The sequence below is a fragment of the Mustelus asterias genome, unplaced genomic scaffold (genome assembly GCF_964213995.1).
Source record: "Mustelus asterias unplaced genomic scaffold, sMusAst1.hap1.1 HAP1_SCAFFOLD_2341, whole genome shotgun sequence".
NCBI lineage: Eukaryota > Metazoa > Chordata > Chondrichthyes > Carcharhiniformes > Triakidae > Mustelus > Mustelus asterias.
The window spans coordinates 1-17,256 of record NW_027592286.1 but is presented as its reverse complement, the minus strand read 5'-3'; the positions used below and the strand labels follow the sequence as shown (position 1 = coordinate 17,256).

Here is a 17,256-nt window from a genome sequence, read left to right as displayed (position 1 = left end):
CCACTGCCCTGCTCTCACCCCATAGCCCTGTATCAATCCCCAAACTAATCCCACTGTCCCTCTCTCTCCGCACAGCCCTGTATCAAACCCCAAACTAATCCCACTGCCCCACTCTCTCCCCATAGCCCTGTATCAATCCCCAAACTAATCCCACTGCCCCGCTCTCTCCGCATAGCCCTGTATCAATCCCAAACTAATCCCACTGTCCCGCTCTCTCCCCATAGCCCTGTATCAATGCCCAAACTAATCCCACTGCCCCGCTCTCTCCCCATAGCCCTGTTTCAATCCCAAACTAATCCCATTGCCCCACTCTCTCCCCATAGCCCTGTATCAATCCCCAAACTAATCCCACTGCCCCGCTCTCTCCGCATAGCCCTGTATCAATCCACAAACTAATCCCACTGCCCCGCTCTCCCACCACAGCCCTGTATCAATCCCCAAACTGATCCCACTGACCCACTCTCTCCCCATAGCCCTGTATCAATCCCCAGACTAATCCCACTGCCCCGCTCTCCCACCACAGCCCTGTATCAATCCCCAAACTAATCCCACTGCCCCGCTCTCTCCGCATAGCCCTGTATCAATCCCCAAACTGATCCCGCTGCCTCGCTCTCTCCCCATAGCCCTGTATCAATCCCCAAACTAATCTCACTTTCCCGCTCTCTTCCCATAGCCCTGTATCAATCCCCAAACTGATCCCACTGCCCCACTCTCTCCGCATAGTCCTGTATCAATGCCCAAACTAATCCCACTGCCTTGCTCTCTCCCCATAGCCCTGTATCAATCCCCAAACTAATCCCGCTGCCCAGCTCTCTCCCCATAGCCCTGTATCAATCCCCAAACTAATCCCACTGCCCCACTCTCTCCCCATAGCACTGTATCAATCCCCAAACTAATCCCACTGCCTCGCTCTCTCCGCATAGCCCTGTATCAATCCCCAATCAAATCTCACTTTCCCGCACTCTTCCCATAGCCCTGTATCAATCCCCAAACTGATCCCACTGTCCCTCTCTCTCCGCACAGCCCTGTATCAATCCCCAAACTAATCCCACTGCCCCACTCTCTCCCCATACCCCTGTATCAATCCCCAAACTAATCCCACTGCCCCGCTCTCTCCCCATAGCCCTGTATCAATCCCAAACTAATCCCGCTGCCCAGCTCTCTCCCCATAGCCCTGTATCAATCCCCAAACTAATCCCGCTGCCCAGCTCTCTCCCCATAGCCCTGTATCAATCCCCAAACTAATCCCACTGCCCCGCTCTCTCCCCATAGCCCTGTATCAATCCCCAAACCAATCCCACTGCCCCGCTCTCTCCGCATAGCCCTGTATCAATCCCCAAACAAATCTCACTTTCCCGCTCTCTTCCCATAGCCCTGTATCAATCCCCAAACTGATCCCACAGCCCCGCTCTCTCCCCATAGCCCTGTATCAATCCCCAAACTAATCCCACTGCCCCGCTCTCTCCCCATAGCCCAGTATCAATCCCCAAACTAATCCCACTGCCCCGCTCTCTCCCCATAGCCCTGTATCAATCCCCAAACTAATCCCACTGTCCCTCTCTCTCCGCACAGCCCTGTATCAATCCCCAAACTAATCCCACTGCCCCACTCTCTCCCCATAGCCCTGTATCAATCCCCAAACTAATCCCACTGCCCCGCTCTCTCCCCATAGCCCTGTATCAATCCCCAAACTAATCCCACTGTCCCTCTCTCTCCGCACAGCCCTGTATCAATCCCCAAACTAATCCCACTGTCCCACTCTCTCCCCATAGCCCTGTATCAATCCCCAAACTAATCCCACTGCCCCACTCTCTCCCTATAGCCCTGTATCAATCTCCAAACTAATCCCACTCCCCCACTCTCTCCGCATAGCCCTGTATCAATCCCAAACTAATCCCACTGCCCCACTCTCTCCCTATAGCCCTGTATCAATCTCCAAACTAATCCCACTGCCCCACTCTCTCCGCATAGCCCTGTATCAATCCACAAACTGATCCCACTGCCCCACTCTCTCCCCGTAGCGCAGTATCAATCCCCAATCAAATCTCACTGCCCCGCTCTCCCACCACAGCCCGGTATCAATCCCCAAACTAATCCCACTGCCCCACTCTCTCCCCATAGCACTGTATCAATCCCCAAACTAAACCCACTGCCCCGCTCTCTCCGCATAGCCCTGTATCAATCCCCAAACTAATCTCACTTTCCCGCTCTCTTCCCATAGCCCTGTATCAATCCCCAAACTGATCCCACTGCCCCACTCTCTCCGCATAGTCCTGTATCAATGCCCAAACTAATCCCACTGCCCCGCTCTCCCCCCAAAGCCCTGCATCAATCCCCAAACTAATCCCACTGCCTTGCTCTCTCCCCATAGCCCTGTATCAATCCCCAAACTAATCCCGCTGCCCAGCTCTCTCCCCATAGCCCTGTATCAATCCCCAAACTAATCCCACTGCCCCACTCTCTCCCCATAGCCCTGTATCAATCACCAAACTAATCCCACTGCCTTGCTCTCTCCCCATAGCCCTGTATCAATCCCCAATCAAATCTCACTTTCCCGCTCTCTTCCCATAGCCCTGTATCAATCCCCAAACTGATCCCACTGCCCCGCTCGCCCCCCATAGCCCTGTATCAATCCCCAAACTAATCCCACTGCCTTGCTCTCTCCCCATAGCCCTGTATCAATCCCCAATCAAATCTCACTTTCCCGCTCTCTTCCCATAGCCCTGTATCAATCCCCAAACTGATCCCACTGCCCCGCTCTCTCCCCATAGCCCTGTATCAATCCCCAAACTAATCCCACTGCCCCGCTCTCTCCCCATAGCCCTGTATCAATCCCCAAACTAATCCCACTGCCCTGCTCTCTCCCCATAGCCCTGTATCAATCCCCAAACTAATCCCACTGCCCCGCTCTCCCACCACAGCCCTGTATCAATCCCCAAACTAATCCCACTGCCCCGCTCTCTCCCCATAGCCCTGTATCAATCCCCAAACTAATCCCACTGCCCCACTCTCTCGGCATAGCCCTGTATCAATCCCCAAACTAATCCCACTGCCCCACTCTCTCCCCATAGTCCTGTATCAATGCCCAGACTAATCCCACTGCCCCGCTCTCCCCCCATAGCCCTGTATCAATCCCAAACTAATCCCACTGCCCCGCTCTCCCCCCATAGCCCTGTATCAATCCCCAAACTAATCCCACTGCCTTGCTCTCTCCCCATAGCCCTGTATCAATCCCCAAACTAATCCCACTGCCCCGCTCTCTCCGCATAGCCCTGTATCAATCCACAAACTAATCCCACTGCCCCGCTCTCCCACCACAGCCCTGTATCAATCCCCAAACTGATCCCACTGACCCACTCTCTCCCCATAGCCCTGTATCAATCCCCAGACTAATCCCACTGCCCCGCTCTCCCACCACAGCCCTGTATCAATCCCCAAACTAATCCCACTGCCCCGCTCTCTCCGCATAGCCCTGTATCAATCCCCAAACTGATCCCGCTGCCTCGCTCTCTCCCCATAGCCCTGTATCAATCCCCAAACTAATCTCACTTTCCCGCTCTCTTCCCATAGCCCTGTATCAATCCCCAAACTGATCCCACTGCCCCACTCTCTCCGCATAGTCCTGTATCAATGCCCAAACTAATCCCACTGCCTTGCTCTCTCCCCATAGCCCTGTATCAATCCCCAAACTAATCCCGCTGCCCAGCTCTCTCCCCATAGCCCTGTATCAATCCCCAAACTAATCCCACTGCCCCACTCTCTCCCCATAGCACTGTATCAATCCCCAAACTAATCCCACTGCCTCGCTCTCTCCGCATAGCCCTGTATCAATCCCCAATCAAATCTCACTTTCCCGCACTCTTCCCATAGCCCTGTATCAATCCCCAAACTGATCCCACTGTCCCTCTCTCTCCGCACAGCCCTGTATCAATCCCCAAACTAATCCCACTGCCCCACTCTCTCCCCATACCCCTGTATCAATCCCCAAACTAATCCCACTGCCCCGCTCTCTCCCCATAGCCCTGTATCAATCCCAAACTAATCCCGCTGCCCAGCTCTCTCCCCATAGCCCTGTATCAATCCCCAAACTAATCCCGCTGCCCAGCTCTCTCCCCATAGCCCTGTATCAATCCCCAAACTAATCCCACTGCCCCGCTCTCTCCCCATAGCCCTGTATCAATCCCCAAACCAATCCCACTGCCCCGCTCTCTCCGCATAGCCCTGTATCAATCCCCAAACAAATCTCACTTTCCCGCTCTCTTCCCATAGCCCTGTATCAATCCCCAAACTGATCCCACAGCCCCGCTCTCTCCCCATAGCCCTGTATCAATCCCCAAACTAATCCCACTGCCCCGCTCTCTCCCCATAGCCCAGTATCAATCCCCAAACTAATCCCACTGCCCCGCTCTCTCCCCATAGCCCTGTATCAATCCCCAAACTAATCCCACTGTCCCTCTCTCTCCGCACAGCCCTGTATCAATCCCCAAACTAATCCCACTGCCCCACTCTCTCCCCATAGCCCTGTATCAATCCCCAAACTAATCCCACTGCCCCGCTCTCTCCCCATAGCCCTGTATCAATCCCCAAACTAATCCCACTGTCCCTCTCTCTCCGCACAGCCCTGTATCAATCCCCAAACTAATCCCACTGTCCCACTCTCTCCCCATAGCCCTGTATCAATCCCCAAACTAATCCCACTGCCCCACTCTCTCCCTATAGCCCTGTATCAATCTCCAAACTAATCCCACTCCCCCACTCTCTCCGCATAGCCCTGTATCAATCCCAAACTAATCCCACTGCCCCACTCTCTCCCTATAGCCCTGTATCAATCTCCAAACTAATCCCACTGCCCCACTCTCTCCGCATAGCCCTGTATCAATCCACAAACTGATCCCACTGCCCCACTCTCTCCCCGTAGCGCAGTATCAATCCCCAATCAAATCTCACTGCCCCGCTCTCCCACCACAGCCCGGTATCAATCCCCAAACTAATCCCACTGCCCCACTCTCTCCCCATAGCACTGTATCAATCCCCAAACTAAACCCACTGCCCCGCTCTCTCCGCATAGCCCTGTATCAATCCCCAAACTAATCTCACTTTCCCGCTCTCTTCCCATAGCCCTGTATCAATCCCCAAACTGATCCCACTGCCCCACTCTCTCCGCATAGTCCTGTATCAATGCCCAAACTAATCCCACTGCCCCGCTCTCCCCCCAAAGCCCTGCATCAATCCCCAAACTAATCCCACTGCCTTGCTCTCTCCCCATAGCCCTGTATCAATCCCCAAACTAATCCCGCTGCCCAGCTCTCTCCCCATAGCCCTGTATCAATCCCCAAACTAATCCCACTGCCCCACTCTCTCCCCATAGCCCTGTATCAATCACCAAACTAATCCCACTGCCTTGCTCTCTCCCCATAGCCCTGTATCAATCCCCAATCAAATCTCACTTTCCCGCTCTCTTCCCATAGCCCTGTATCAATCCCCAAACTGATCCCACTGCCCCGCTCGCCCCCCATAGCCCTGTATCAATCCCCAAACTAATCCCACTGCCTTGCTCTCTCCCCATAGCCCTGTATCAATCCCCAATCAAATCTCACTTTCCCGCTCTCTTCCCATAGCCCTGTATCAATCCCCAAACTGATCCCACTGCCCCGCTCTCTCCCCATAGCCCTGTATCAATCCCCAAACTAATCCCACTGCCCCGCTCTCTCCCCATAGCCCTGTATCAATCCCCAAACTAATCCCACTGCCCTGCTCTCTCCCCATAGCCCTGTATCAATCCCCAAACTAATCCCACTGCCCCGCTCTCCCACCACAGCCCTGTATCAATCCCCAAACTAATCCCACTGCCCCGCTCTCTCCCCATAGCCCTGTATCAATCCCCAAACTAATCCCACTGCCCCACTCTCTCGGCATAGCCCTGTATCAATCCCCAAACTAATCCCACTGCCCCACTCTCTCCCCATAGTCCTGTATCAATGCCCAGACTAATCCCACTGCCCCGCTCTCCCCCCATAGCCCTGTATCAATCCCAAACTAATCCCACTGCCCCGCTCTCCCCCCATAGCCCTGTATCAATCCCCAAACTAATCCCACTGCCTTGCTCTCTCCCCATAGCCCTGTATCAATCCCCAAACTAATCCCGCTGCCCAGCTCTCTCCCCATAGCCCTGTATCAATCCCCAAACTAATCCCACTGCCCCACTCTCTCCCCATAGCCCTGTATCAATCCCCAAAATAATCCCGCTGCCCAGCTCTCTCCCCATTGCCCTGTATCAATCCCCAACCCAATCCCACTGCCCCGCTCTCTCCGCATAGCCCTGTATCAATCCCCAATCAAATCTCACTTTCCCGCTCTCTTCTCATAGCCCTGTATCAATCCCCAAACTGATCCCACTGCCCCGCTCTCTCCCCATAGCCCTGCATCAATCCCCAAACTAATCCCACTGCCCCGCTCTCTCCCCATAGCCCTGTATCAATCCCCAAACTAATCCCACTGCCCTGCTCTCACCCCATAGCCCTGTATCAATCCCCAAACTAATCCCACTGTCCCTCTCTCTCCGCACAGCCCTGTATCAAACCCCAAACTAATCCCACTGCCCCACTCTCTCCCCATAGCCCTGTATCAATCCCCAAACTAATCCCACTGCCCCGCTCTCTCCGCATAGCCCTGTATCAATCCCAAACTAATCCCACTGTCCCGCTCTCTCCCCATAGCCCTGTATCAATGCCCAAACTAATCCCACTGCCCCGCTCTCTCCCCATAGCCCTGTTTCAATCCCAAACTAATCCCATTGCCCCACTCTCTCCCCATAGCCCTGTATCAATCCCCAAACTAATCCCACTGCCCCGCTCTCTCCGCATAGCCCTGTATCAATCCACAAACTAATCCCACTGCCCCGCTCTCCCACCACAGCCCTGTATCAATCCCCAAACTGATCCCACTGACCCACTCTCTCCCCATAGCCCTGTATCAATCCCCAGACTAATCCCACTGCCCCGCTCTCCCACCACAGCCCTGTATCAATCCCCAAACTAATCCCACTGCCCCGCTCTCTCCGCATAGCCCTGTATCAATCCCCAAACTGATCCCGCTGCCTCGCTCTCTCCCCATAGCCCTGTATCAATCCCCAAACTAATCTCACTTTCCCGCTCTCTTCCCACAGCCCTGTATCAATCCCCAAACTGATCCCACTGCCCCACTCTCTCCGCATAGTCCTGTATCAATGCCCAAACTAATCCCACTGCCTTGCTCTCTCCCCATAGCCCTGTATCAATCCCCAAACTAATCCCGCTGCCCAGCTCTCTCCCCATAGCCCTGTATCAATCCCCAAACTAATCCCACTGCCCCACTCTCTCCCCATAGCACTGTATCAATCCCCAAACTAATCCCACTGCCCCGCTCTCTCCGCATAGCCCTGTATCAATCCCCAATCAAATCTCACTTTCCCGCACTCTTCCCATAGCCCTGTATCAATCCCCAAACTGATCCCACTGTCCCTCTCTCTCCGCACAGCCCTGTATCAATCCCCAAACTAATCCCACTGCCCCACTCTCTCCCCATACCCCTGTATCAATCCCCAAACTAATCCCACTGACCCACTCTCTCCCCATAGCCCAGTATCAATCCCCAAACTAATCCCACTGCCCCACTCTCTCCCCATAGCCCTGTATCAATCCCCAAACTAATCCCACTGCCCCGCTCTCTCCCCATAGCCCTGTATCAATGCCCAAACTAATCCCACTGCCCCGCTCTCTCCCCATAGCCCTGTATCAATCCCAAACTAATCCCACTGCCCCGCTCTCTCCCCATAGCCCTGTATCAATCCCAAACTAATCCCACTGCCCCGCTCTCTCCCCATAGCCCTGTATCAATCCCCAAAATAATCCCACTGCCCCGCTCTCTCCCCATAGCCCTGTATCAATCCCCAAACTAATACCACTGCCCCGCTCTCTCCCCATAGCCCTGTATCAATCCCAAACTAATCCCACTGCCCCACTCTCTCCCCATAGCCCTTTATCAATCCGCAAACTAATCCCACTGCCCCGCACTCTCCCCACAGCCCTGTAACAATCCCCAAACTAATCCCACTGCCCCGCTCTCTCCCCATAGCCCTGTATCAATCCCCAAACTAATCCCACTGCCCCGCTCTCTCCCCATAGCACTGTATCAATCCCCAAACTAATCCCACTGCCCCGCTCTCTCTCCATAGCCCTGTATCAATACCCAAACTAATCCCACATTCCCGCTCTCTTCCCATAGCCCTGTATCAATCCCCAAACTGATCCCACTGCCCCGCTCTCTCCGCATAGCCCTGTATCAATCCCCAAACTAATCCCACTGCCCCGCTCTCTCCCCATCGCCCTGCATCAATCCCCAAACTAATCCCACTGCCCCGCTCTCTCCCCATAGCCCTGTATCAATCCCCAAACTAATCCCGCTGCCCAGCTCTCTCCCCATAGCCCTGTATCAATCCCCAAACTAATCCCACTGCCCCACTCTCTCCCCATAGCACTGTATCAATCCCCAAACTAATCCCACTGCCCCGCTCTCTCCGCATAGCCCTGTATCAATCCCCAATCAAATCTCACTTTCCCGCTCTCTTCCCATAGCCCTGTATCAATCCCCAAACTGATCCCACTGTCCCTCTCTCTCCGCACAGCCCTGTATCAATCCCCAAACTAATCCCACTGCCCCACTCTCTCCCCATACCCCTGTATCAATCCCCAAACTAATCCCACTGACCCACTCTCTCCCCATAGCCCAGTATCAATCCCCAAACTAATCCCACTGCCCCACTCTCTCCCCATAGCCCTGTATCAATCCCCAAACTAATCCCACTGCCCCGCTCTCTCCCCATAGCCCTGTATCAATGCCCAATCTAATCCCACTGCCCCGCTCTCTCCCCATAGCCCTGTATCAATCCCAAACTAATCCCACTGCCCCGCTCTCTCCCCATAGCCCTGTATCAATCCCAAACTAATCCCACTGCCCCGCTCTCTCCCCATAGCCCTGTATCAATCCCCAAAATAATCCCACTGCCCCGCTCTCTCCCCATAGCCCTGTATCAATCCCCAAACTAATACCACTGCCCCGCTCTCTCCCCATAGCCCTGTATCAATCCCAAACTAATCCCACTGCCCCTCTCTCTCCCCATAGCCCTTTATCAATCCGCAAACTAATCCCACTGCCCCGCACTCTCCCCACAGCCCTGTAACAATCCCCAAACTAATCCCACTGCCCCGCTCTCTCCCCATAGCCCTGTATCAATCCCCAAACTAATCCCACTGCCCCGCTCTCTCCCCATAGCACTGTATCAATCCCCAAACTAATCCCACTGCCCCGCTCTCTCTCCATAGCCCTGTATCAATACCCAAACTAATCCCACATTCCCGCTCTCTTCCCATAGCCCTGTATCAATCCCCAAACTGATCCCACTGCCCCGCTCTCTCCGCATAGCCCTGTATCAATCCCCAAACTAATCCCACTGCCCCGCTCTCTCCCCATCGCCCTGTATCAATCCCCAAACTAATCCCACTGCCCCGCTCTCTCCCCATAGCCCTGTATCAATCCCCAAACTAATCCCACTGCCCCGCTCTCTCCCCATAGCCCTGTATCAATTCCCAAACTGATCCCACTGCCCCGCTCTCTCCCCATAGCCCTGTATCAATTCCCAAACTGATCCCACTGCCCCGCTCTCTCCCCATAGCCCTGTATCAATCCCCAAACTGATCCCACTGCCCCGCTCTCTCCCCATAGCCCTGTATCAATTCCCAAACTGATCCCACTGCCCCGCTCTCTCCCCATAGCCCTGTATCAATCCCCAAACTGATCCCACTGCCCCGCTCTCTCCCCATAGCCCTGTATCAATCCCCAAACTCATCCCACTGCCCCGCTCTCTCCCCATAGCCCTGTATCAATTCCCAAACTGATCCCACTGCCCCGCTCTCTCCCCATAGCCCTGTATCAATTCCCAAACTGATCCCACTGCCCCGCTCTCTCCCCATCGCCCTGTATCAATTCCCAAACTGATCCCACTGCCCTGCTCTCTCCCCATAGCCCTGTATCAATTCCCAAACTGATCCCACTGCCCTGCTCTCTCCCCATAGCCCTGTATCAATTCCCAAACTGATCCCACTGCCCCGCTTTCTCCCCATAGCCCTGTATCAATTCCCAAACTGATCCCACTGCCCTGCTCTCTCCCCATAGCCCTGTATCAATCCCCAAACTAATCCCACATTCCCGCTCTCTTCCCATAGCCCTGTATCAATCCCCAAACTGATCCCACTGCCCCGCTCTCTCCCCATAGCCCTGTATCAATCCCCAAACTAATCCCACTGCCCCGCTCTCTCCGCATAGCCCTGTTTCAATCCCCAAACTAATCCCACTGCCCCGCTCTCTCCCCATAGCCCTGTATCAATTCCCAAACTGATCCCACTGCCCCGCTCTCTCCCCATAGCCCTGTATCAATTCCCAAACTGATCCCACTGCCCCGCTCTCTCCCCATCGCCCTGTATCAATTCCCAAACTGATCCCACTGCCCTGCTCTCTCCCCATAGCCCTGTATCAATTCCCAAACTGATCCCACTGCCCTGCTCTCTCCCCATAGCCCTGTATCAATTCCCAAACTGATCCCACTGCCCCGCTCTCTCCCCATAGCCCTGTATCAATTCCCAAACTGATCCCACTGCCCTGCTCTCTCCCCATAGCCCTGTATCAATCCCCAAACTAATCCCACATTCCCGCTCTCTTCTCATAGCCCTGTATCAATCCCCAAACTGATCCCACTGCCCCACTCTCTCCCCATTGCCCTGTATCAATTCCCAAACTAATCCCACTGCCCCGCTCTCTCCGCATAGCCCTGTTTCAATCCCCAAACTAATCCCACTGCCCCGCTCTCTCCCCATAGCCCTGTATCAATCCCCAAACTAATCCCACTGCCCCGCTCTCTCCCCATAGCCCTGTATCAATCCCCAAACTAATCCCACTGCCCCGCTCTCTCCCCATAGCCCTGTATCAATTCCCAAACTGATCCCACTGCCCCGCTCTCTCCCCATAGCCCTGTATCAATTCCCAAACTGATCCCACTGCCCCGCTCTCTCCCCATAGCCCTGTATCAATACCCAAACTGATCCCACTGCCCCGCTCTCTCCCCATAGCCCTGTATCAATCCCCAAACTAATCCCACTGCCCCGCTCTCTCCCCATAGCCCTGTATCAATTCCCAAACTGATCCCACTGCCCCGCTCTCTCCCCATAGCCCTGTATCAATTCCCAAACTGATCCCACTGCCCCGCTCTCTCCCCATAGCCCTGTATCAATTCCCAAACTGATCCCACTGCCCTGCTCTCTCCCCATAGCCCTGTATCAATTCCCAAACTAATCCCACTGCCCCGCTCTCTCCCCATAGCCCTGTATCAATTCCCAAACTGATCCCACTGCCCTGCTCTCTCCCCATAGCCCTGTATCAATTCCCAAACTAATCCCACTGCCCCGCTCTCTCCCCATAGCCCTGTATCAATCCCCAGACTGATCCCACTCCCTCCGCCCATTCTCTGGCACTGCGAACTGGAGTTCCCCAGTGTCCCACGCCACCTCCCTGGTGTTTCAGGACGGGCCTGGATTCCGGAGCTCTGTCCTCCGTCGAGAGGCCTACCTCGGATGTAGATAGCCTTCACCATCTTCGGGTCATCGTTCTCCAGTTCCACCTGGATGCTGGGCCTGAAGAAGGAGATCTGATCCTTAGTGGGGGGGGCGGAGGAGACATCTGAGGCTGTGAGAGACTCCATCTCGTCGACTGTGGCGGGGTGGGGGGAGGGGGGAAAATCAGACAGCGAGTGAGCCGGAACGTTCCAAATCGCAGCGAGCCGTCCATCCACTCACGGAGAGACCTCCCCCTCCCACCCGACCGGGCAACACTCCCACCCCCCCCCCCCCCCACCCCCCGACACATCCCACTCTCGCACACAGACCCTCCCCCTCCCACCCGACCGGGCAACACTCCCCCCCCCCCCCCCCCCCCCCAACCCCCCGACACATCCCACTCTCGCACACAGACCCTCCCCCTCCCACCCGACCGGGCAACACTCCCCCCCCCCCCCCCCCAACCCCCCGACACATCCCACTCTCGCATACAGACCCTCCCCCTCCCACCCGACCGGGCAACACTCCCACCCCCCCCAACCCCCCGACACATCCCACTCTCGCACACAGACCCTCCCCCCGACACATCCCACTCTCGCACACAGACCCTCCCCCTCCCACCCTACCGGGCAACACTCCCCCCCCCCCCCCCCCCCGCCCCCCCCCCGACACATCCCACTCTCGCACACAGACCCTCCCCCTCCCACCCGACCGGGCAACACTCCCCCCCCCCCCCCCCCCCCCGCCGCCCCCCCCCCCCCCCCCCCGACACATCCCACTCTCGCACACAGACCCTCCCCCCCGACCGGGCAACACTCCCACCCCCCCCCCAACCCCCCGACACATCCCACTCTCGCACACAGACCCTCCCCCTCCCACCCGACCGGGCAACACTCCCCCCCCCCCCCCCCGACACAACCAACTCTCGCACACAGACCCGCCCCCCCGACACAACCCACTCTCGCACACAGACCCGCCCCCCCCCACCCGACCGGGCAACACTCCCCCTCCCCCCGCCCCCCCCTCCCCCCCCCCCCCCCCGACACAACCAACTCTCGCACACAGACCCTCCCCCCCGACACAACCCACTCTCGCACACAGACCCTCCCCCTCCCACCCGACCGGGCAACACTCCCACCCCCCCCCAACACATCCCACTCTCGCACACAGACCCTCCCCCTCCCACCCGACCGGGCAACACTCCCCCCCCACCCTGCCGCCGCCCCCCCCGACACAACCCACTCTCGCACACAGACCCTCCCCCCCCGACACAACCCACTCTCGCACACAGACCCTCCCCCCCCGACACAACCCACTCTCGCACACAGACCCTCCCCCCTCCACACAACCGGTGCGGCCACAATAACCTCTCCCTCAATGTCAACAAAACGAAGGAGATTGTCATCGACTTCAGGAAGCGTAAAGGAGAACATGCCTCTGTCTACATCAACGGGGATGAAGTAGAAAGGTCGAGAGCTTCAAGTTTTCAGGTGTCCAGATCACCAACAACCTGTCCTGGTCCCCCACGCCGACACTATAGTTAAGAAAGCCCCACCAACGCCTCTACTTTCTCAGAAGACTAAGGAAATTTGGCATTTCCGCTACGACTCTCACTAACTTTTACAGATGCACCATAGAAAGCATTCTTTCTGGTTGTATCACAGCTTGGTATGGGCTCCTGCTCTGCCCAAGACCGCAAGAAACTACAAAGGTCGTGAATGTAGCCCAATCCATCACGCAAACCAGCCTCCCATCCATTGACTCTGTCTACACTTCCCGCTGCCTCGGGAAAGCAGCCAGCATAATCAAAGACCCCACGCACCCCGGACATTCTCTCTCCCACCTTCTTCCGTCGGGAAAAAAGATACAAAAGTCTGAGGTCACGGACCAACCGACTCAAGAACAGCTTCTTCCCTGCTGCTGTCAGACTTTTGAATGGACCTACCTCGCATTAAGTTGACCTTTCTCTTCACCCTAGCTATGACTTTAACACTACATTCTGCACTCTCTCCTTTCCTTCTCTATGAACGGTATGCTTTGACTGTATAACACGCAAGAAACAATATAAACTTCATATGAATACATGTGATAATATCTCTCCATGTAGCCCTGTATCAATCCTAAACTTTTTGAGGCGGTTGCTACGTAGAACCCTACAGTACAGGAGGCCATTCGGCCCTTTGAACCTGCACCGACCACAAGCCCACCCAAGCCCTATCCCCATAACCCCATGCATTTACCTTAGCTAGTCCCCTTGACACAAAGGGGCAATTTAGCATGGCCAATCCACCTAACCTACACATCTTTGGACTGTGGGAGGAAACCAGAGCTGCCGGAGGAAACCTACACAGACACGGGGAGAATGTGCAGACTCTGCACAGACAGTGACCCAAGTCGGGAATCGAACCCGGGTCCCTGGCGCTGTGAGGCAGCAGTGCTACCCACTGGGCCACCGTGCCGCACCATAGCGTGGGGGAGTCTGAATCGTTGAATGGTTTCAGAAGGAGATAGATATATTCCGAATGAAAAAAAGGGATAAGGGGATACGGGGAACAGGCAAGGGTAGGCGATGGCCGAGTGGTATTATCACTAGATTATTAATCCAGAAACTCAGCTACTGTTCTGGGGACCCGGGTTCGAATCCGCCACGGCAGATGGTGGAATTTAAACTCAATAAAAAATATCTGGGAATTAAGAATCGACTGATGACCCATTGTGGGAAAAACCCATCTGGTTCCCTTGAGGGAAGGAAATCTGCCGTCCTTACCCTGGTCTGGCCTACATGTGACTCCAGAGCCACACAGGAACTCTGAACAAGGGCAACTAGGGATGGGCAATAAATGCTGGCCCAGCCAGCGACGCCCATGAACCATGAATGAATAAAAAATAGATGGGGAGGTGGATTGGAGGCCAGGGAGAGATCAGCCATGATCTGATTGAATGGCGGAGCAGGCTCGAAGGGGCTGAATTAGCCTTATTCCGATGTCGCTATGGAAGAGAACTCACACAATCCGCTCGCCGAGATTCCCTGATGTCGGAGGGTCACTATGGGCATCTCCATCAGCTCCAAGCGAGTGCAAATCTCAATGAAGTCCAGCTCCAGGTTTTCCGTGCAAATGTAGTCCTCTGCGCAAAAGCAAAAACAAGATTCGATCACCAATTCGAGACGCAGCTGTTAGCATCCTCTTTAGTTTTTAACCCTGGCCATAAACACTCCCTTCGCCAAAACTCCAAACCTCTCGGAGCTCCCACCTACCTGCTGGCCTCTTCCTCAAGCCCATCCCGTCTTTAGAGGCCCCTTCCCCACCGACCCCCCGTCTCCACCTTTCGTACTGTGCTTTAGAAAACCTTAGTTCGGCCTCATTTAGAATATTGTGTCCAATTCTGGTCGCCTCAATACTAGAAGGATGTGGGGGTTTGGAGAGGGTACAGAAGAAGTTTTACCAGGATGTTGCCTGGTCTGGAGGGTGTTAGCTATGAGGAGAGGTTGGAGAAAACCTCGGTTTGTTCTCATTGGAACGACGGAGGTTGAGGGGGTGGCCTGATAGAGGTTTACAAGATTATGAGGGGCACGGACAGAGTGGGTAGTCAGAAGCTCTTTCCCCAGGGTGGAAGAGCCAAGTACTCGGGGACACAGGTTTAAGGTGCGTGGGGAAAAGTTTAGAGGAGATGTGCGAGGTAAGTTTTTTTACACAGAAGGTGGTGAATGTCTGGAACGCGCTGCCCGGGGAGGGGGTGGGAGCGGGTACGATAGCGGCATTTAAGGGGCAACTAGACGGATACATGAATAGGATGGGAATGGAAGGATACGGGGTCTGTAAGTGCGAACGGTTTTAGTTTAGGCAGCATGATCGGCGCAGGCTTGGAGGGGCCGAAGGGCCTGTTCCTGTGCGGTTCTCTGTTCTCTTGAGGAAGAGTCGCACGGATCTGCAGATGCTGCCCGGCCTGCTGAGTTTATCCAGCAGCTGCTGTTTCGATTTCCAGTATTTTACATTCTGTCCCTTTTTCGAGGCAGGGCCCACATCTCTTTTTCCTTTATTCAGTCATGGGAGATGGACGTCACTGGCTGGCCAGCACCTGTGACACAGCGATTAGCACTGCTGCCTCACATCGCCAGGGAGCCGGGTTCCATTCCTGGCTTGGGTCACTGTCTGTGCGGAGTCTGCACGTTCTCCCCGTGTCTGCGTGGGTTTCCTCCGGGTGCTCCGGTTTCCTCCCACAGTCCGAAGATGTGCGGGTTCGGTGGATTGGCCGTGCTAAATTGTCCCTTAGTGTCCAAAGATGTGTAGGTTAGTTGGATTGGCCATGCTAAATTGCCCCTTAGTGTCCAAAGATGTGTAGGTTAGGGGATTGGCCATGCTAAATTGCCCCTTAGTGTCCAAAGATGGGTAGGTTAGGTGGATTGGCCATGCTAAATTGTCCCTTAGTGTCCAAAGATGTGTGGGTTAGGTGGATTGGCCATGCTAAATTGTCCCTTAGTGTCCAAAGATGTGTAGGTTAGGTGGATTGGCCATGCTAAATTGTCCCTTAGTGTCCAAAGATGGGTAGGTTAGGTGGATTGGCCATGCTAAATTGTCCCTTAGTGTCCAAAGATGGGTAGGTTAGGTGGATTGGCCATGCTAAATTGCCCCTTAGTGTCCAAAGATGTGTAGGTTAGGTGGATTGGCCATGCTAAATTGTCCCTTAGTGTCCAAAGATGGGTAGGTTAGGTGGATTGGCCATGCTAAATTGCCCCTTAGTGTCCAAAGATGGGTAGGTTAGGTGGATTGGCCATGCTAAATTGCCCCTTAGTGTCCAAATATGTATAGGTTAGGGGGATTGGCCATGCTAAATTGCCCCTTAGTGTCCAAAGATGGGTAGGTTAGGTGGATTGGCCATGCTAAATTGCCCCTTAGTGTCCAAAGATGGGTAGGTTAGGTGGATTGGCCAGGTCCCTTCGTGTCCAAAGATGTGTGGGTTAGGGGGATTGGCCATGCTAAATTGTCCCTTAGTGTCAGGGGGATTAGCAGGGTAAATTTGTGGGGATATGGGGATAGGACCTGGGTGGGATGGTTGTCGGTGCAGACTCGATGGGCCGAATGGCCTCTTTCTGCACTGTCGGGATGCTATGATTTGATGATCAGTGAACCAGATGGGTTTTTACAATGGGTTCCATGGTCACCATTGAATTTTTACTCCCAGATGTTGAATGAATTTCAATCTCACTATCGGCCGTGGTGGGATTCGAACCCGGGTCCCCAGCACATGCTGCGGGATTGACAAGCCAGCGACAATTAATGTAGGAAAGCGGAACACAGAAGGGCAAATCCCGTTTAAAACGCCCCCCCATTTTGAGAGTTCCTGTTGAATCTGCTTCCAGCGCCCTTTCAGGCAGCGCCTTCCAGATCACAACAACTCGCTGCGTTTCCATCAAAATTCTCCCCATCTCCCTCCCGTCTGGTTCTTGTCCCGATTCTCTCCAATCTGTGCCCCCTCTGGTTTCCCCCTCTGGTTTCCCCCTCTCCTCCTGCCCAGTGGGAAACACTTTCTCCTCACTTCCTCCATCCAAGCCCCCCGGTCCCTCAGTGATTAAATCCCCCCCCCCCCCCGCCCCCTCCCCGCGCCGCTCCGAGTG

General features: G+C 55.0%; 1 protein-coding gene across 1 annotated transcript in view; it reads right to left on the bottom strand.

Moving 5' to 3' along the window:
* LOC144489598 (leucine-rich repeat-containing protein 71-like) overlaps positions 1 to 14,923 on the bottom strand; it is a gene marked incomplete at its 3' end in the record, with an annotated part of 53,733 nt that extends 38,810 nt beyond the window's left edge. Inside the window, exons 1-3 of the mRNA XM_078207461.1 lie at positions 14,899 to 14,923; positions 14,649 to 14,768; positions 11,656 to 11,796 (exon numbers count right to left, since the gene is read on the bottom strand). Coding sequence (XP_078063587.1) covers positions 11,656 to 11,796; positions 14,649 to 14,768; positions 14,899 to 14,923 — 286 coding nt within the window. The remainder of the gene's footprint in view (positions 1 to 11,655; positions 11,797 to 14,648; positions 14,769 to 14,898) is intronic.
* Between the last annotated feature and the right edge of the window lie 2,333 nt (positions 14,924 to 17,256).